General features: G+C 38.7%; 1 protein-coding gene across 1 annotated transcript in view; it reads right to left on the reverse strand.

Moving 5' to 3' along the window:
* Positions 1 to 21,446, reverse strand: part of AFF2 (ALF transcription elongation factor 2) — a 759,231-nt gene that overhangs the window by 355,811 nt on the left and 381,974 nt on the right. Inside the window, exon 4 of the mRNA XM_089684953.1 lies at positions 2,090 to 2,134. Coding sequence (XP_089541079.1) covers positions 2,090 to 2,134 — 45 coding nt within the window. The remainder of the gene's footprint in view (positions 1 to 2,089; positions 2,135 to 21,446) is intronic.

A 21,446-nucleotide genomic window follows, 5' to 3' on the forward strand; every position in this document is an offset into this window, starting at 1 on the left:
AACAATAAGCGCTATTGTAGTTCAAAAAAATGTGTTTGCAGAAAAAAGAATCTAAATGCTAACAGATTTCAGATAAACCATAGGTTTTCTTCACCACAGCTAATAATTCATGTCATGCATTTCATGGATTGCTGAGAGGAAAAAAAAATGCCATGTAAGTGGACAAGCGATGGTATTTTGAAGTCCATTTTTCCCAGCTGAGAAACAAACAGTAAATCAAAAACCTTAAGTACAAAATAAGAAGAAAAAATGCAAAGCTATTTTTGCCGCAAACCTAAGATATTTAAGATTCAGTTATTTACAGATCTTTTTAAAAAGGGTCTTCCTTTTCTCTAGACAGCCTAATGCCAGGTTGCTAAGTTACGACTGTTTGACATCATCTCCTCCCCAACGTGCTCCTCCATTTGGCAGGTCAACATGATTCACTAGGCTTTTCAGCTTGTTACTCACTTTTCCAGTGACGTCTGTATTATGAATTTCAATTCACATCATGCACACTGGTTTCCAGCTCCCTCCCCTCTTCCAGAATCCATATGAAAATATTTAAAGTGCTTGTCAGCTACTGAGTGGATTTGTAACCTCAATGGACAGCTTTACCTTTTTATATCACCATTACTGGGACCAAAATTGAGCATCTTCCTTAATGTCAGTTTCTATTTTACAGGGTAAAATTATAGAGGAGCAAATAAAGGTCGCTACCTGCTAATTGTGTTACACGAAACAGTCACATCACATCAAGATGAGGCTGATTAAATCCATTAGTGGCTTAAACAGCACACAAAAATGGAAATTGCACATGTAATTTCAACTGTCAGGGGTATTTTTTGGCCGTTGATATATATTTATAGAGTGCGAGGTTACTGCAGCCAGCCGAAGGGACACAAGGAAGGATGACTCTGAGCACATAGTTAATTGAAACTTTAATTTAAAGGCCTCTTTTCCCTGATGATATAATAACCCTTTCAAAGCTACTACAGTATAGCACAATTATGTATCTACATTATATGCTTTGGGTAGAGTTGCATTTATTAGGTTAAATTTAAGAACTCATAATGCATAAAATGTCCACATTTGCACAATAGTAATATTACTGTGCACATATGAGTTTACAGAAGAGACAATATAATCTTTAACGGTATTGTGGGTATTTAATATAAAAAAAAGTAGATAATGATAAAGATAGATAGATAGATAGATAGATAGATAGATAGATAGATAGATAGATAGTCATGAAATTAAAGATTTATAAAACAGTAAACATATAGAAAGATAAGATTTGCATTCATAACTTTGTAAGTATAAAGGTGGTTCCTGACTGCTTTCATTAGAAAAGATAGCTAGATAACCTGGGAAGCTGCTGGAGCATCATTAAGAATATCTACTTCACTGGTCTTCAGTCACAATGCCAAAACTAGTAACCACATACAATCCAGCACTAGATGGGATATGAAAGATCATGAAAGAGCTACAGACCATTGTAACAGAGGATGAAACACTGAAATAAATATGCCAATAATCAGCAGGAAACTCTGATTACAAAGTTGCAAATAAAGAAATCAAGCCTTGCAAGAAAAAACACTGCAAACTGTGCAGCCAAATCAACCCACCAAAAAGGGTCTCACACACACACAAGGGGCCTTCAATAATATAGAATATTGGTGAGATACTCCCAAAAGGAAATCTCTTCTAAAGGAATGCAGACCCTGCAATTTTCCTCATTAGAACCCTGCAAATGCAACAGATAATTGATATTTATGAAACCATTCCCATTCACATTCATTCCGTAAATGGACACCTACAAGCAAACAGCTATTTCTTCAGAATAACAAAAGCTAGGAATCAGAAACAAAGTTTGTTAAAACCCTTGCAATGTACATAGATCACCCGGAGGGGAATGTTTTTTTTCAACAAAAGTGGAGTTACTCTTTAAGACCAGTAGCCTTGAAAGTTATAAACTGAAATATAGAGGCAGAGCACATGCTGAAATTAAAAAAGTTACTAGTAACATGTTGAGTTTGGATTTGGCTTATATTTGTTATTTTGACATGACATGTGCAAATATTTTGCATTCCAAAATGTTCCAACTTACCCGTAAGATTTCTTCAACACAACTTGGATCATTTGGAAGACTGACCTGTGTAAAGAAATAGGAATGCTATAGTTAACAAATGACAATGCGGAAAAAAAACCCCTATAAAACATGTTGAAAACAATTTGTTGTTCAAAGACAATTCACTTGTATGCAACTAGTGTAAGCCAACAACATTGTTTCCCTAAAAAAATAAATATTCCCCAGATTACTGATTGACACCAAAGAGTGCTCCACTTGCTTCTATATAGTCAGAGAGTTTCATAAAAATGATTGTTTCATAAGCACAAATATAGTCACACATTCACAAAATACACGAGAAGGTACCTTTTAATATTGAAATGATGCTCCTAGGTATAGTGGATGGACACGTGTACTCTGTATTTCCCTGTAATTGCAATCAACTTTAACTGCACTGTTCTTAAAACCCCTGTTTTACTTATGGGTATGATTTCTTTGATCCTGGGCACTAAAATCCCATTAAAATGCATTTCCTTTTTGTTGTATCAAATAGTTTAACTCTGTTCATACACTTTTAATACCTACAGTATATATTACAGCATATATCACAACACTGAGATAATCATTTTCATAACTATTAAATCATAGTTTTTATTATTACCCTTATGTAATCCTTGGCAAACCCTTCACAGTCCAAACACATGCAGCCACTCAAACAATTTAAGACTAGGAAAGGGAGGTGATATTGGGAGAGTAATTTACAGCCCTTGCTCAGTGCAACACTCCCCGGCACTCAAACCTGATAGCCAAAGGGAGCCCAATAAAACCATTTTCAAATATTTTAAAGGAGAAGTATAGCCAGAGCTTTTTTGGCTATACTTCTTCAATGGACCAAAGGAGTGCAGTTCACTCTGATGTCGCCATCAACTGACGTCACGGAGAAGGTCCAGGTTCTGAAAAGATCCCAACCATATGGTCAGCATGTGTCCAGAAGCATGGACCGACAGCTGGTACAGCTTCTCAGCATGCCTCTGAGAGCCTTAACAGCTACCCCTGCCTCCTCCACAGCCTGGCGCTCAAGTGAGCCCTGGAAAGGCAGAGGAGAAAGCTGGTGGCTGCTAGTCACCGCTCTCTGCTCAAAGTGAAGGGGAAAACTGAGCGATCAGAGGTGTTTGAGTGCTCAGTTCTAACTGTAGAGACAGTGAGGGTCAGATGCAGCATTAATCCAATGCAGCATCTGACCCTCACTGTCTCTACAGTTAGAACTGAGCACTCAAACATCTCTGATCGCTCAGTTTTCCCCTTCACTTTGAGCAAAGAGCGGTGACTGGCAGCCACCAGCTTTCTCCTCTGCCTCTCCAGTGATCACTTGAGCACCAGGCTGTGGAGGAGGCAGGAGTAGCTGTTCAGGCTCTCAGAGGCATCCTACGGTAGGTGAGTATAATTTTTTTATTTGTGAATCCCATACTTTTCTTTTAATAAAATTAGGGTTACGTTACATACTGTACATTTGCAGATATACTGTATGTGGAAGTCACATATCATAAAACTATCAAAGAAAGTTACCACTGAGGTTATCCATTGTAATCCTATAGACAAGCAGGGTGGTGTACTTGAACATTTTGTATTGTGCACCTGATGTGAAATTTCCTTACAGTTGCACTTTCCTTTCTTTGTAATAAACAGTCTGGGCAGTGACCTGTTAGTGTTTTCTACTTAATAATACCTGGAGCAAGCTTGCAGCTAAAAAACTTCCAGTATACTGATTATGCATATGTTTCATGTCTGTGATTTACCGAAAGTGAAGGATAAGGATGGCACGTCTGCATCTTCAAATAAAAGTCAGCAATGGTTGCTGCACATTTTTATCTTGTCAAGTTTCATTTAAGGTAGAATGTCACTGCATATGAGTGTCACAAACAGGGGCGGACTGACCATTTGGAAACTCGGGCACTGACCGAGGGCCTGGGGTCAGTAGGGGGCCCCATGAGATGCCCCTGGTAACTTTTTCATAGGCTTTTTTGAGCTTGGGCAAGGACACAGGGGCCCCATGATCCCCTATTGCCGGGGGCCCCATGAGTTGTCAGTCCACCCCTGGTCACAAACCAAAAATTCTATTTAATTAATTGATTATATTCAGACGAAACTCGCCTATCCATCCATGTCTCCATGCTTTATTTTGCTGAGAAATCACTTTGAGAAACACCCCCCTACCCCAGCATTTCTAGCTTATGTCCACCTTGAGTAAGGTCAAATGATTCATGTAGCATTTACTTCCTGAAATCCACCTGTCCTTAGCTCAGGCATGCAGACAGGAGGATGTGCTTAGCTAAAAAAAACCCTCCTCCCCTATTAAAGACTCCTGGGATGTAGGACATCATTTCCATAAGCCTGGAAACCAGCAAGTAACTAAACAAGGTGTCCGTTTATGAACCAGCGGTAAATGATCACTACTCAGTTCTCCGGAATTCTAGAACACAGTTCTCCTGTGAATGCCTTTTATGAAGCTGTGTAGATCAGTTCTCCGAACGAAGGGAGAATGGTCTACAAACGCTGGAAAATGGCTGCTTTTACTATAATCTCGCGAGATTACAGTAAAAGATCAGTTTACTAAGCAGAGGTAAATTATTGCTGCCTAATTTGCAGTTCCTCCAATCCTCCAGCTCTGGGCTGGAGAATCTAGAGGGAGAACACAGATCTCCAGTGAAGAGCTGAACAGTTCTCCGCTGATCTCCTGAGTGTCATAAACTGTGAATGACCAGAGAATAGCTGCGATCCTCTGAATCGCAGCTATTCTCTGTGTCATAAACGGACACCTAAATGTAAAATAAATATTTTAAACAAACAAATATGATACTTTCCTATCTATTTGCAAATGCTAGCAGCATAAGGATAAAAAATAGTCAATGTTAAATGAGAGTGTGAAGTTCTACTTTAAAGAAGCATTACCATGAAACAGTTTTACTCTGATAAATGTATTCAGTATACGCATTCCTCACTTCCTAGCTTGTTTCTTTAAATTTCCCTCCCTATTTACACACATACAAAATGAGCAGCAAAAGTTACAGTGACAGGAGATAGGAAAAATGTGAAGTAAAGAAATGAACAAACGGAATACTATTATTACAATTATTATCTGTGTAGAGTTATAATATTAAAATATATTCTGTGACAGTGGTCATTCTAAATGAGCAAAACAATACAGAAGAGAAAATAAGAATGATGCACCCTGTCTTAGAACATGCATGCTCAATTTATTTAATTAAATGGAAGAGCTTCTAAATTGTAAAATCTAATTCTGACTTGCAGGTCACAAGAAAATTACAATTTTAATTGATTGTTTTAAAACATATTAAACCAGCAGGTACATTTAATCTTGTCCAACATTTGGCATTTACTTAATTCTACATCCAAGAACTCTTAGAATTCATAATTTACACTTTAAAACTGTGACAACTAGGGTCATGTTACACTGAAATTTATAGTGATTCATAGTGATCTTAAACAGAACATTTGATACCTTTTAATGATTTCCACAATCAGTGTCATAATATGCATTATATTAAAGGTCAACTTTGTCCAAATGTCACATTTCATTTTTGAGTAGGCACTACAATGAGAGATCTTGCATCTTCCACTAAAGGGCCATAACAGAGGTGTACAACTTTCACAACTGGACCTCTGAATTGTTTGCTTAGTGTATATTAGGAAGAATTATTTGTGAAGGATGTAACAGTGCAAAGAATTGGTGAATTCAGATAAGAGTAACTCAACATGTGAATTTGTAAGAGATAAAAAAGCCAGCATATGATTAACCAAGCAAAACCAATTTTATTTGACTGAAGCTGGCCTCTCTAAACAACGGATTTACCTATCTGCCACCACCCCCAGATTCTTTAGTTCCTTATTCCCTTTATTCCTTTATCATTCTGGTCATCCACAGAAGTTAAATGAAGAAGCTCCATGTATGCTGCATGTCGCTCTGGTTAAAAGTTATACAAGACTAGCAACTCTCTTTCTTCCAAGTGATATTGCTGGTGTTTTCTTCTAGTGGTAAAGTACAGAGGAAGATGAAATATCTGTGCTCATGAATGCAGGTGTGCAGGCCCAAGGGGCAACTGTGAACAAGTTATAGAAACATACAAAATTATCTATGGTCCAAGTAAAAGACAATCAATGCATGTAGAGTATATTACGTATTTTGTCCGAGGCAACTGATATATTGTAATCCTATTGAAATCCTTTTTTCTATATATTGTTTTATATTACTATTAAGAGCTGATTCAGACATGTGCGGTGCGGATTGAAGCTCAGGTTTCACAGCTAGATACAGTACTTGTTCACAGGTTCACGTCAGATTTACATCAGGTTCAGGACAGGATTAGCTCAGGATCTTATCTTGTTCACGGTTTAGACGCGGTTCCCATAGAAGTCAATAGCCTATAATCCACACCTGAACCGGACCGCACTGCTCAGAAATTGGACATTACTCTTTCTAAAACTGAATCCACACCGCCAGTGCACCAGACATTTGTGAAAAGGCACCATAGGAAGCAATGTTTTTTCACATGTCATGCGGATTGGATGCGGTTTTATATATATATATATATATATATATATATATATATATAGTTGCAAGAAAAAGTATGTGAACCCCTTGGGATTACGTGGAGTTTTGCATGAATTGGGCATAAAATGTGCTCTGAACGTCATCTAAGTCACAACAATAGAAGAACACAGTCTGCTGAACATAATACTAAACAAACATTAGATGTTATAAACCATATAAATGCTGCGCTACATTCAAAATTAAAGTGAATGTGGAATCCAATAATATAAATCAATATAGTGACAATATTATGTAAATAAATATATAAGTGCTTAATGATAACAAAAATTATCACATCAAACACCCCAAAAATTATAAAAACACAAACTTAAATCTATACGCATGTGCATAAATTACACATACATATAGTTATATCACACGTGCAAATGTGAAGTGAAATAATGGCTTATTAAACGCACAGAAAAACAAATCTATAAATATTGAAGGTGAAAAAAAATGTGAAGTGAATTAATTGCTTATTAAACGCCCTGATGAAGTCACGTGATATTGTGACGTAACGCGTCGGCGTAAGCGCGGTGACGTATTTCCGGCGTGGCGGCCATCTTGGTACACCTGTTATTCAGCTGTACACCCAACAACACAGATTTATCCTCATCTGAGAGCATGAGGGTCTCATGTGGACTGGCTGCTATGTAAGTGGAATTTTCTACCTACAAGTTTATGTTCCTATGTTCCTATGGTATAAATAAATAAATATACTACACTATGGGAGGATTCCTCTTTTTGTTCTGAGGGATTGATATTTCACCTATACCTGGAGAAGAGCTTGAGTGGGATTATTGAAATTTGAAAAGCGTTTCTGGAAGGCTGTGGTGCCTGGAGGATCTGTGAGAGGGATCCATTATTGCTCTTTGATCCGCAAGGGTCGAAGGGATGAGGTGAGAGGCTAATCCAGAAGGTGGTTGGATTCACAAGCTCTATCTACACTCAGATACCTGCACGTTTTGGTTCACCTGTGGTCACTTTGCAGTATTATTGGAAACACCGTTATCATTTTTGTTCACCTTCAACATTTAATTGGACTTTCTGTGCGTTTAATAAGCAATTAATTCACTTCACATTTTTTTTTTCACCTTCAATATTTATAGATTTGTTTTTCTGTGCGTTTAATAAGCCATTATTTCACTTCACATTTGCACGTGTGATATAACTATATGTATGTGTAATTTATGCACATGCGTATAGATTTAAGTTTGTGTTTTTATAATTTTTGGGGTGTTTGATGTGATAATTTTTGTTATCATTAAGCACTTATATATTTATTTACATAATATTGTCACTATATTGATTTATATTATTGGATTCCACATTCACTTTAATTTTGAATGTAGCGCAGCATTTATATGGTTTATATTCACTTGATCACTGGTATATGATTTAATGCTAGCAGCTTTTTGGGGTTCATATATTTAATTTGTATTATTTAAAAACACTATATTTGGAGCGCAGGAGGGTCACACCACTATTGCTAAAACATTAGATGTTGCCATGGTTTAATTGCACATAACATGTAAACATTCACAGTGCAGGGAGGAAAAAGTATGTGAACCTTTGGACTTAATAATTGGTTGACCCTCCTTTGGCAGCAATAACCTCAACCAAACGTTTCCTGTAGTTGCAGATCAGACCTGCACAACGATCTGGAGTAATTTTGGACCACTCCTCTTCACAAAACTGTTTCAGTGTAGCAATATTCTTGGGATGTCTGGTGTGAATCGCTCTCTTAAGGTCATGCCACAGCATTTCAATCGGGTTGAGGTCAGGACTCTGACTGGGCCACTCCAGAAGGTGTATTCTGTTCTGTTGCAGCCATGGTTTTGTTGAATTACTTGTATGCTTTGGATCATTATCCTGTTGCATCACCCATCCTCTGCGGTGCTTCAGTTGGCGGACAGATGGTCGTACGTTTTCCTGCAAAATGTCTTGATAAACTCTGGAATTAATTTTCCCATCAATGACAACAATCCGTCCAGGCCCTGAGGCAGCAAAGCAACCCCAAACCATGATGCTCCCTCTGCCATGTTTTACAGTGGGGATGAGGTTTTGATGTTGGTGTGCTGTGCCTTTTTTTCTCCACACATAGTGTTGTGTGTTCTTCCCAAACAACTCAATCTTGGTTTCATCTGTCCACAGTATATTTTGCCAGTAGTGCTGTGGAACATCCAGGTGCTCTTTTGCAAACTTCAAACGTGCTGCGATATTCTTTTTGGACAGCAATGGCTTCCTCCGTGGTGTCCTCCCATGTACTCCATTCTTGTTTAATGTTTTCCTTATTGTAGATGTGTCAACAAAAATGTTAGCATGTGCCAGAGATTTCTGTAGGTCTTTAGCTGACACTCTGGGATTCTTCTTTACCTCATGCAGCATTCTGCGCTGTGCTCTTGCAGTCATTTTTACAGGACGACCATGCCTAGGGAGAGTAGCAACAGTGCTAAACTTTCTCCATTTGTAGACAGTCTGTCTTACCGTGGACACATGAACATCAAGGCTTTTGGAGATACTTTTGTAACCCTTTCCAGCTTCATGCAAGTCAACAAATCTTGATCGTAGGTCTTCTGAGAGCTCTTTTCTGCGAGGCATGGTTCACATCAGACAGTGCTTCTTGAAACCAGTAAACCCAAAACAGGCACATACTTTTTCCTCCCTGCACTGTGAATGTTTACATGTTATGTGCAATTAAACCATGGCAACATCTAATGTTTGTGTAGTATTATGTTCAACAGACTGTGTTCTTCTATTGTTGTGACTTAGATGACGTTCAGAGCACATTTTATGCCCAATTCATGCAAAATTCCACGTAATCCCAAAGGGTTCACATACTTTTTCTTGCAACTGTATACAGTTAGGTCCATATATATTTGGACACAGGCACAATTTTAGTTTTTTTTTCAGGTATTTACCAAAACATATTCAAGCTATAGTTATATAATGGATATGGGCTGAAAGTGCACACTCTCATGTTTAATTTGAGGGTATGTACATTTGACTTGGAGGAAGGGTTTAGGAACTACAGCTCGTAAGAGTTGCCACCCCCCCTTTTTCGAGGGATCAAAAGTAATTGGACAATTGAATTAAAATCTGTTCCATGGCCAGGTGTGGGCTACTCATTATTTCTTCATCAATTAAGCAGTTAAAAGGTCTGGAGCTGATTCTAAGTGTGATATTTGTATTTGGAATCTATTGCTGTGAACCTACATCATACGTTCAAAGGAGCTGTCCATGCAAGTGAAATAGGCCATTGTAAGGCTCCAAAAATGAAAGAAATCCATCCATCAGAGAGATAGTAGCAACATTAGGAGTGGCCAAATCAACAGTTTGTTACATTCTGAGTAAAGACGAATACACTGGTGAGATCAGCAACACAAAAAGGCATGGATGTCCACAGAAGACAACAGTGGTGGATGATCACAGGATCCTCTCTATGGTAATGAAAAACCCATTCACTACATCCAGACAAGTGAAGGACACTCTTCAGGAGGCGGGCGTATCATTGTCAAAGTAAAACACAGAGAGTTCACCACAAGGTGCAAACCATTCATAAGCCTGAAGAATAGAAAAGCCATATTAGACTTTGCCAAAAAACATCTAAAAAAGCCAGACCAGTTCTGAAAAAGCTTTCTTTGGATGGATGAAACTTAATCTGTACCAGAATGACAGGAAGACAAAAGTGTGGAGAAGACTTGGAACAGCTCATGATCCAAAGCACACAATGTCATCTGTAAAACATGGTGGAGGCAGTGTGATGGCATAGGCATGCATGGCTTCCAGTGGCACTCAGTCATTAGTGTTTATTGATGATGTGTGTGTGTCACCTTGTGTGTCTGTACCAAGGTCAAACATTCCAGGGTATGTAAACTTTTGATCAGGGCCATTTGGGTGATTCCTGTTATCATTATGATTTAAAAAGGAGCCAAACAACTATTTGATAATAAATGGCTTCATATGATCATCATCCTTTAACCACTTGCCTACCAGGCACTTATACCCCCTTCCTTACCAGGCCAATTTTCAGCTTTCAGCGCTGCCGCACTTTGATTGACAATTGCGCGGTCATGCAACATTGTACCCATATGAAATTTTGATCATTTTTTTCTAACAAATAGAGCTTTCTTTTGGTGGTATTTAATCGCCACTGGGCACTTTACTTTTTGCGCTATAAATAAAAAAAGTGCAAAAAATTTGAAAAAAAAAAAAGTTTATTTGTTTCTTTTATAAAATTTTTCAAACAGGTATTTTTTCTCCTTCACTGATGTGCGTTGATGAGGCAGCACTGATGGGCACTGATAGGCGGCACTGATGGGCACTGATAGGCAGCACTAAAGGGCACTGATAGGCAGTACTAATGAGGTGGCACTGATAGGTGACACTGATTATGGGTACTGATAGACAGCACTAACTGGCATCACTGCTGGGCACTGACTGGCGGCACTGACTGGCACAACCCCTGGGCACTGACTGGCAGCACTGCTGGGATGCACTGGTGGGTGGCACTGGTGGGCAGCACTGGTGGGTGGGCACAGGTGGGTGGCACTGGTGGGCACAGGTGGGTGGGCACAGGTGGGTGGCACTGCTGGGCACATGTAGGTGGCACTTCTGGGCACAGGTAGGTGGCACTGCAGAGTGGCACAGGTGGGTGCACTGCTGGGCACAGGTGGGGGCACTGCTGGGCACAGGTGGGTGCACTGCTGGGCATGGGTGGGCGGAGCTAGTGGGCGCACTGCTGGGCGGAACTTGCGGGTGTCACTGCTGGGCACCGATCTGACAGCGTGAGGAAAGTGCAGCCGAGAACCGGCACTTGCATTTCCCTGTGATCAGCGTGTCATTGGACACCGCTGATCACGTGGTAAAAGGCCGCTGTGATTGGCCTTTTACCACATCACGTGATCAGCTGTGTCCGTAGGACACAGCAATCACGGAGATCGCCGGGTGAGCGCCCCCTGGGGCGCGCAGGAGAGCGCGTTCTGGGAGGACGTCATATGACGTCCACCCAGAACTGGCCAGCCGCGGTGAAGCCGTCATTCGGCTATGCACGGTCGGCAAGAGGTTAATAAAAGAGCATTTTTTGGCATGATCAGTCATATTTCAATATCAATGCCAACATTTCACAATTTCTGCCAGGGTATGCAAACTTTTGAGCACAACTGTACCATTCCACCAAACATCCAGGCAGGACCACTGAAATGTGTTATGTAAGATATGAGAGGCAATTGTGAAGTTACCCACCCATATAATTAACATTAATAAAGATGTCCTTTACAAGAAGAAAAACACATTCCTCCAATTCTTGAGGGGAGTCTTGAGGGAAGACCTAGCATATAGGGCATGATTTTATAAATGTTTGAGAGAAAAGATCAGAGGCAGAGTTAAGGTAGACTGGTGGCCAGAAATTAGCTGTTTTAGCATTTTTATTTACAAAATACTTGAAGCTATAGATATATTAGTTTAAAATTAACATCCACAGAGGATTTATTTTTACAAATCAAATTTTGACAACAAAAGGATGAATTATTTTCCTCTGCTTTTGGACCTCATGTACTGTATCTGGCATCAATGCAAAACATTGCTACAGACTTACCAGTAAGGGCATAGCAAACCCTCCAGGATGCCATATTATGATACCCTACAGTAAATTACAACAAGATGTACATTAATCTGTGCCTAAAACTAAGAGGAGGGATTGTTTTTAACTCATTTTTTATTTATTTATTTGATTTAATTATTTCTACTAATAATCTGTAAACAGCAAAGTGACACATATACCAGTCAGTTGCAGAGTTGCAGGAAGGGGGTTTCAAGTAATATACTGAAAAATATGCATGTTGCTATACTGCTTTCTTGGTGAAGTATACCATTACCCTTCAAGAACAAGTTGGTATTTTGAAAGATTTTTTATCATTTAAGATAAGCCTGATATTGGCTTACAATTAATGGAAAGCACAGATTAAATATCCATACTGTACTTATTGTACAGCTTTCAATTCAATATTGCCAATCCTACAGTCAGGAATGCCATTAAACATGAATGCCATTACACATGATGTCTCCTGTGGGAATTTCTTATTAATGCTGGTATTTCAGAAAGGCAGCTGATTGGAGGACCACTAAGAAGAAATGGGCCCTTCAAATATGGTGTTATTTGTTTTTCTAAAAATATAGGCAAAGTTGGGTTGCTGAGGGTTGGATTTGGTCATTTGTATCACAACTGTAATAGAGTGGGCAGATCAATCAGAACTAAAATATACATCATGGTTAGTGAATTGATCAAATACCTATTTGCCAAGCAATAGACAGATGGTTACAGTCTTGAGTTCATTAATTAAAAGGATATCTTAGCAGTGCATTCTTTTAAGTCCAAAAGAATATTATTGCTGAAATGGAATGATTGTTGAAAGTAGCTAGTTTTCTTTAGCTTTCAAAGCATTATTAATTAATTGTGCATTTACAGTGGAGCTAAATCCAGTGGCTAATGAGAAATCAAATTAAACTACTTAAAACACTAAAACTGAAACTCATAAGTAATTTGTAAGCCTTACATTAATGAGCAGTTTGCCAAAAGAAACAAGTCCATAAACTCAAGGATATTTGTATGTGTTTAAAATCTAGGTTGCTAATATTTTCCTATACTGAAGAATGAAGCTTACTTTAAATATATAAACTCATTTAGTTTAGTCAAATAACTGGCTTTGTTTAACTTTAAGTACACTTTTAATCTTGTCATACCTATATCCAACTAAAAAAAAATGTTTGCCTTTTTTAAAACCACTCCCTGGCACCATAAATGCAGCTTTTTTTACATCACTATGCTTTCTCAACATCCTCATATACTGTATGTACTAAAGGTCACATTTCACAACCACATGCTTACAGTATAGGAGACACCAAAATCCTCTAGATGATCACATTTGGGAGATTTTATGAAATGGAAAGAACATTGTTTAAAGATTAGAGCCAACATCCATACTGTCCCTCATTTGGAGGGACCATCCTTCTTTTTGGATCCACCTTGGAAAAAATATATCCTTCTTTCCTGATCCCTCTTTTGCTTTGAGATAGACAACACTATAATACCGTAGTAATTTACTACAAAAATTGTTATACTACACTGAACCTTTTGTAAGCAGTGTAATGGAAATGCATTGGTGGAAAAAAGCACTTGTCAACATTTGTAAATTAATTCTTCATAGACTATGTACTGTAATCAAGGACATGGCAGGAATGTGTCCTTTGTCTATGTACAGTATTTTGTCATCTAAGAAGGTTGGTAGGTGTGGCTCTGTCAAAGCTGCAGCCACATTGATCTAAAGTTCTGAAGATTTTTTTGTTAAAATGATTACAAACACAGGTATATAATAAACCAAACCATTGTCTTTAAATAAGAAGGTGCTCAGCTGAGCTTCCTGAAGATGCGCTGTGCATGAAATGCGTTGAAGCCAAGCTGTGCGTGTAATTTCCAGGTCTACCTACGACATCATTTCTGGTCTATGGACCGCACACTGGCTCTGTAGTGTGAGCGGTGTTGTTTAAGAAAGGTCCATCAGTGAGCTGTCTATGTTGGTATCTTTTATGGCACCTTGTCATGTAAGTGCAACTCTGGATATTTTTAATTTCTTTGTTTAATAAATATGTACTACACTATAAGTATTTTGCGCTTCACTGAGAGCCTGAGCCAGGTGCTGCTTCATAATCTGGGGTGGATCCCGACTTTAAAGTTGGGATCATTCCCCAGCCAGCCACAGAAGTGCAGAACGAATGGCACTCCCGTGATCCACAGATGAAGTACAGCCAAATGAGCTTTGGCTGTACTTCTCTTTTAAATTGGGATATGTGTATTTTAAAATAGAACTAAAGGCATTTTTTTTCATTTTGGATAGAGTAAGGGAAGGTTGTAACCCCTCTTACTTCTTGTCCCAGAGCAAAAACAGGAAGTGAGAGAAAACCTCCCCATTGGAATATATTCCCATTATTCCTGTTCTGGGGGCAACCCAAAATTTGGATTTTTCTTTTAATTTTACTGTCAATGATAATGGTAAATAGGACAAATAGAGGGGAAGAATCTCCCTAATGAGGGCACAGACAGCAATAAAAAAATGACAGGTGTTCTAATCCCTCTCCACTATCCAAAATTAAAAAAAGGTTTGCTTTTGGTTACACTTTAAATGTTTTAAATGCAAGTCAGTGCTTGGCAGAGGAATCAGCAAGAATAACTGAGTTTAGTGCTGTAAGAGCTGGCAGCCTTGAGCTTTCAACTGACCACCCACAGTGCTGCATTTTACCCTCAGTCTGCAAGATACAAGGGACTTCACAGAGGACCTATGATCCAGACAGAAGAAAATCAACTGACAGCTCTAGTTTATGTAAAAGACACATCTATATCCTGTACATCAGGATACAAAAGGTTATAACTGTTCCCCTCTCGATCTATATATATGTCTATTTTTGGAAGAGAACCCCTTTCTTCTTCCATTTAAATGGAATGTGGGGATTCTACTACTGCAGCATGTTTGTATATAAATTTGTGATATTGATTAATAACACATTTATTTTTACATGAGCACATAGTTTTGGAAGTTGTTTTTGTTTGTTTACAGCCGTATGCCATTCTGGCAGGCATAGGTTTGGCACTGATAATCTCAGCCCCTGCACATTTGTATGAGCCCATCACCACAATAAGCAGTCAATAGTAGGCAGGAAGGGGAAGCCACCAGGCTTCAGCAGAACAGCCTAAATCTGAGTGGTGACTGGAGGGAGGTTTTGTGGGCAACCGTGGGCATATGCAGGAACCTCTAGATGCCTGTACTTCATACCTGCAGAAGGTTAAATGAAAACATATTTTTTATTGCTGTTAGCTGAGTAGTAAACTATAACAAAGATATGCATCCAAAACGACTGGTGTTTATAAGATGAAAGACAATTAAGCATTTCCATTCACCAATTTTATTCACTACTACTTTCAATGTACTACTTAGAAATGCAAATTACAGCAAGCAGTCTCTAGTCTAAAATAGCTGGTTGCATTCAAGAGCCAACTACATCATATTAAAGGTAAGTAATAATCAGCTACTGGGGTGCAATTTATACAGAAACTGAGACTTGATACTTACAATAACAAAATCAATGTCACATTTAAAATCAACATGCACATGTAAATATGTAACACGATCAATCATCATCAATTGAAACTTAGAGAAGCATAACAATTTACCAAGTTTACTTCATATGCTTTTCAAATTTTCTATTATTTTCTTCCTTAAAAACAATTTCTTATGATAGTTATTATCCACTTTTAGGCCTTAATCCACACAGAATGTTTTAAAAATGCTCCTCCTCTAGGCAGCAGCATTTTGGCAGAAAAAAATGCCTGACGCTTGTAAAAGTGACTAATACTTTTACAAGCATTTAGGCTTGTTTACAGGCATGAAGCACATTGGCATTAATCCATTTAATCGGACAGAATAATAATTTATTCTGGCCATTGCAATTAATCAACTCTCAAGTGCGAAACGTTGACCTAGCATTGACACGCATTTACACACATTTAAACGTGTTTACATGCGTTAAGCATTTTAATCACCGAAACGCTGCTGCTCCTGGATGCACGGACCCTGAGTTTTTTTTCCTGCTGATAATCGCCCCCTGCCACTAAAAGCTTCTAAAAGCCTATGTGTGCATGGACACATAGGATAACATGGAGGGGCGTGTGATAGCATTGAAATATGTACACATAAAAGAAAACTGATGCATCTTCTTGAGCTCATGTTGGATATTTGCATGATGGAGATTGGTTATGCTTGCTGATCCTTCAACAAATCAAGTGTGTAGATCTAACAATAAAGCAAAAGTCTAAGCAGCCACAATTGCCTCCAGTAGCAAACAGCAAAACCCTTTGAATTTAGATGTCTTGTAACATTCAGGTTTGTGGCTCTCCAAAACTGCATTATATAGGACAGTCTATAAAAAGGCAAGTTTTCGCTATGTGCCCTCAAAATAAGGAAACTGCACTTATATTGCATTGTAAATAGAAAATTGAAGACATCACACAGAGAGCTGTGGTTTATGATGCCTAACTGATTGCCAATTAATCTTTACAGTACATTGCGTGTGGAGTTAGACAGTGCCCTGCAATGTGATCACTTTGAATATTTACTGAAAATGAAGGCACAAGACAAAAAGAACCTGTTAATGCTAATATATATTTGTATGCATGAACATTAAATACAGAAGCCAGCGGGGTTCACCTTCCTACCTAATTATTCCATTCTATTTCACAGATACTTGGGTGATTTTTGAGCCCTAATACCCAAATTAAAGAAGATTTATTTAAAAGCATTTAAAGTTGAAATCTGGGCAGATAAAAATTTAGTTAGGTAATCATTAAATAAATTTTGAATATAACTAATGTAAATACTTGAATTTGACCTGTAATTGCATGGACATAATGGAAGAAGGAGGTGCGATAGCTGGGGCCAGTCAGGTGTCTTGTAGTGTACATGAGCCGACAAGGAACATGCTGACAGGAGGAGAGAGCAGATATACAGTATGCACTTATAAGTCTACTGTTGTTCCTTTACTGTCCAATTACAGGTTGGGGGCAGGAAGGTGAGCGAGCTGTTTTGTTTCACTGCTGAAGCAGAGAAATGTCTGGTTACCCTGTCTGACAGGGCTGTGTAAATTTCAGGACTGAGTGAACAGAAATAGAAACCCTTCGGCAAAAAAAAACATATACAGTAGCTTCTTGCCTGGAGTAACCTCCCCCCACCGCCACCACCATTCTAGGCCCGGTATGACACTGTTCATAAATATACTTAAAATATTATTTTGCTCTGCATGTATAGCACAATTTTCTTAGAGCAGGACTTTGTACTCAATGGGCAACAGAAGCATATTTATATTAATGTGCATCATTTGCTATGTTTTGCATGCAGAAATTATGTTTTTTATTCCCTAAGGCCCCTTTCACATAGAGCAGACTCTGTTTAGATCAGAAGGAGATCTGTCCACTGATCCCCTGCTGATCACAGCAGAGTGGGCAGATGACAGGTCTGTGTCTGCTCAGTTTATGAAGAGCAGACAAGGAACGAGCCCACTCTGTTCTATAGGCAGCGGAGAGTAAGCTGGCTTTGCTGTCAGTTTACACCTGACTGCCCTCCAGTTTGATTTTTTTTTCAGCATACCAGATTGCATTGGTGGTAAGTGTGTGTAAACGAACACAACTCCTTTTAATACCGGCCAGTCCATAGGTGTGAATGGAGGGTCTGATCAGGTCCGCCTGAAAAACTGACGGGCGGACCTGTTAGATGGTAAGCGTGTGTAAATGGACACAAGTCCGCTTACACCCACCGGTCCATAGGGGTGAATTGAGGGTCTGATCAGGTTTGCCTGAAAAGCTGACAGACGGACCTGATCGGTGGTAAGCGTGTATAAATGGACACAAGTCCGTTTACACCCACTGCTCCGTAGGGGTGAATGGAGGGTCTGGTTAGGTCTGCCTGAAAAACTGACAGGAGGACTTGATCAGACCCTTCATGTGAAAGGTGCCTAAAGATTTCATCCCATGGCTCAACTGAATTTAGTGCATGCACATGCAATTTTTTTTTTTTTGCTGTATATTTTGTGTAAAATCACTTCAAAAAGACATCTAGGTCTTTGCTCTCTAGACTATCACTAGGTTCTAGCTGTTTTTAAGTTTGAGTTTCTATAAGGGTGTCTTTCAAAGAGCTAGTGCAGGTGTTGATAGCATAACCATTCAAAAGATAACAAAAAAAGCAGACTAATGATAAACAAAATAATAGTTTCATGGCTACAACTTTCATTAGAAAAATAGGTCCTCAGCTATTTAATAGTTATGTATGTGAATTGAACATTTTGTTGAGAAAATATGGTGTCACAAAATAACAAACATAGTTGAAATAACTCCTACAGTTCAGGAATTCGATTTTTCAGTCTCACAAAGATCAACAATTGATGAATCCAAGTAAAATAAGGAAGAATATAAAAATGCCTGTAAATACTCTGCAAAAACGTATCACATTAATTGTTTAATTAATCCAATCTGACTTCCAGGAGGAGGGATAATACTACAGCATATACTGTATGTAACAGGTGATGTGTAAGCATGTCTTCAAGCTAGATTTCCTGACATCCAATATTTCCTTTGATAAGGACAGGTGGCCAAACAAACAAACAAAAAAAAATTAAGTACAGTTATCCTTTAAATTTCCTTTTTATAAGGCACAATGTATTATTCAAGCTACAGTAAGCAAGAACAATTAATCAGATAATTATTTATTTATACATGCTCTAAAATAAGGTTGACCATAGATGGGAATTTCGTGTGATCTTACAGGCTCTGTGGCAGTTTCAGATAGGATTCTAGTAATCCACTGATTGAATTTGATTAACCACGGAATTTCTGTAACTTAGAGGTGTTGGTAATTAAAGGAATGAGCTGACAGCCCTGCTGCACATCCTCAGATTCTGGGCACCACATGCTGTGATTTTTTCCTGATTTGTGCAGTATTATACATGTTATGTTGTGAATGCACAGTGAAAGAATTACTTTAATCTCTTAGAGAAAATGGAATGGCTGAATGATATATTTTAGAGTTTGCCTACATGCTGGAAGATAACAACAATCAGCCCAACTCTCGTCCTGGCTAAACACTTACCAATGTTATGTCTATTTTGGATGGTTTTTTTTTCATGAGATTTTGATGATAAATGAAATAAACACTAACCACAAAAACAAGATCGGTCCATAGCAATCTGCCACCAATCACACAAACAAATGATAAAAGCTGGGTAAAATCAACAAAAAATGCATTTTTTTGGTGTTGTAGCAGTTTTTATCCATATAATTGAATAAATGAAGCATGTAGGTGTGCTGTGTTTGATATAAATAAATAATAATTTAAAGAAAAAAGAATATACAGTTGCAAGAAAAAGTATGTGAACCCCTTGGGATTACGTGGAGTTTTGCATGAATTGGGCATAAAATGTGCTCTGAACGTCATCTAACTCACAACAATAGAAGAACACAGTCTGCTGAACATAATACTACACAAACATTAGATGTTGCCATGGTTTAATTGCACATAACATGTAAACATTCACAGTGCAGGGAGGAAAAAGTATGTGAACCTTTGGACCTAATAACTGGTTGACCCTCCTTTGGCAGCAATAACCTCAACCAAACGTTTCCTGTAGTTGCAGATCAGACCTGCACAACGATCTGGAGTCATTTTGGACCACTCCTCTTCACAAAACTGTTTCAGTGTAGCAATATTCTTGGGATGTCTGGTGTGAATCACTCTCTTAAGGTCATGCCACAGCATTTCAATCGGGTTGAGGTCAGGACTCTGACTGGGCCACTCCAGAAGGCGTATTCTGTGCTGTTGCAGCCATTGTTTTGTTGAATTACTTGTATGCTTTGGGTCATTGTCCTGTTGCATCACCCATCCTCTGCGGAGCTTCAGTTGGCGAACAGATGGTCGTACGTTTTCCTGCAAAATGTCTTGATAAACTCTGAAATTCATTTTCCCATCAATGACAACAATCTGTCCAGGCACTGAGGCAGCAAAGCAGCCCCAAACCATGATGCTCCTCCGCCATGTTTTACAGTGGGGATGAGGTTTGGATGTTGGTGTGCTGTGCCTTTTTTTCTCCACACAGTGTCGTGTGTTCTTCCCAAACAACTCAATCTTGGTTTCATCTGTCCACAGTATATTTTGCCAGTAGTGCTGTGGAACATCCAGGTGCTCTTTTGCAAACTTCAGACGTGCTGCAATATTCTGTTTGGACAGCAATGGCTTCCTCCGTGGTGTCCTCCCATGTACTCCATTCTTGTTTAATGTTTTCCTTATTGTAGATGTGTCAACAAAAATGTTAGCATGTGCAGAGATTTCTGTAGGTCTTTAGCTGACACTCTGGGATTCTTCTTAACCTCATGCAGCATTCTGCACTGTGCTCTTGCAGTCATTTTTACAGGACGACCATGCCTAGGGAGAGTAGCAACAGTGCTAAACTTTCTCCATTTGTAGACAGTCTGTCTTACCATGGACACATGAACATCAAGGCTTTTGGAGATACTTTTGTAACCCTTTCCAGCTTCATGCAAGTCAACAATTCTTGATCGTAGGTCTTCTGAGAGCTCTTTTCTGCGAGGCATGGTTCACATCAGACAGTGCTTCTTGAAACCAGTAAACCCAAAACAGGTGTGTGTTTTTTAAGGGCAGGACAGCTGTCAGCAACACATCCAATATCATCACACTGATTGGAGTCAAGGTTGGCTCATTCCTGGCTCCAATTAGCTCTGGGAGAAGTCATTAAGCTAGGGCCTCACATACTTTTTCCTCCCTGCATTGTGAATGTTTACATGTTATGTGCAATTAAACCCTGGCAAAATCTAATGTTTGTGTAGTATTATTCATGCAATTCATGCAAAACTCCACGTAATCCCAAGGGGTTCACATACTTTTTCTTGTATATACTGTATATACAATATATATATATATATATATATATATATATATATATATGTGTTGTTTTTTTTCTCCTGATTTTTATTCTCAGACTTTACTGTACATGAAAGAATCTGTTCGTCTTGAAGAAAGACATCAAGCTTCTTGAAGTTTGTTTGAGGGGTATACTTCTCAAACAAATGCTGCTGGCTACAATGGTAACATAGATACTATTGTTGTATTTCACATGACATTTGGATCAGTCAATTGTTCTGTAACCATGGTCAAACACAACTTGACCTTTTGACAT

The sequence above is a fragment of the Staurois parvus genome, unplaced genomic scaffold (assembly GCF_062004578.1).
Source record: "Staurois parvus isolate SC_StPar_1 unplaced genomic scaffold, SC_StPar_1.0 ptg000361l, whole genome shotgun sequence".
Classification (NCBI taxonomy): Eukaryota; Metazoa; Chordata; class Amphibia; order Anura; family Ranidae; genus Staurois; species Staurois parvus.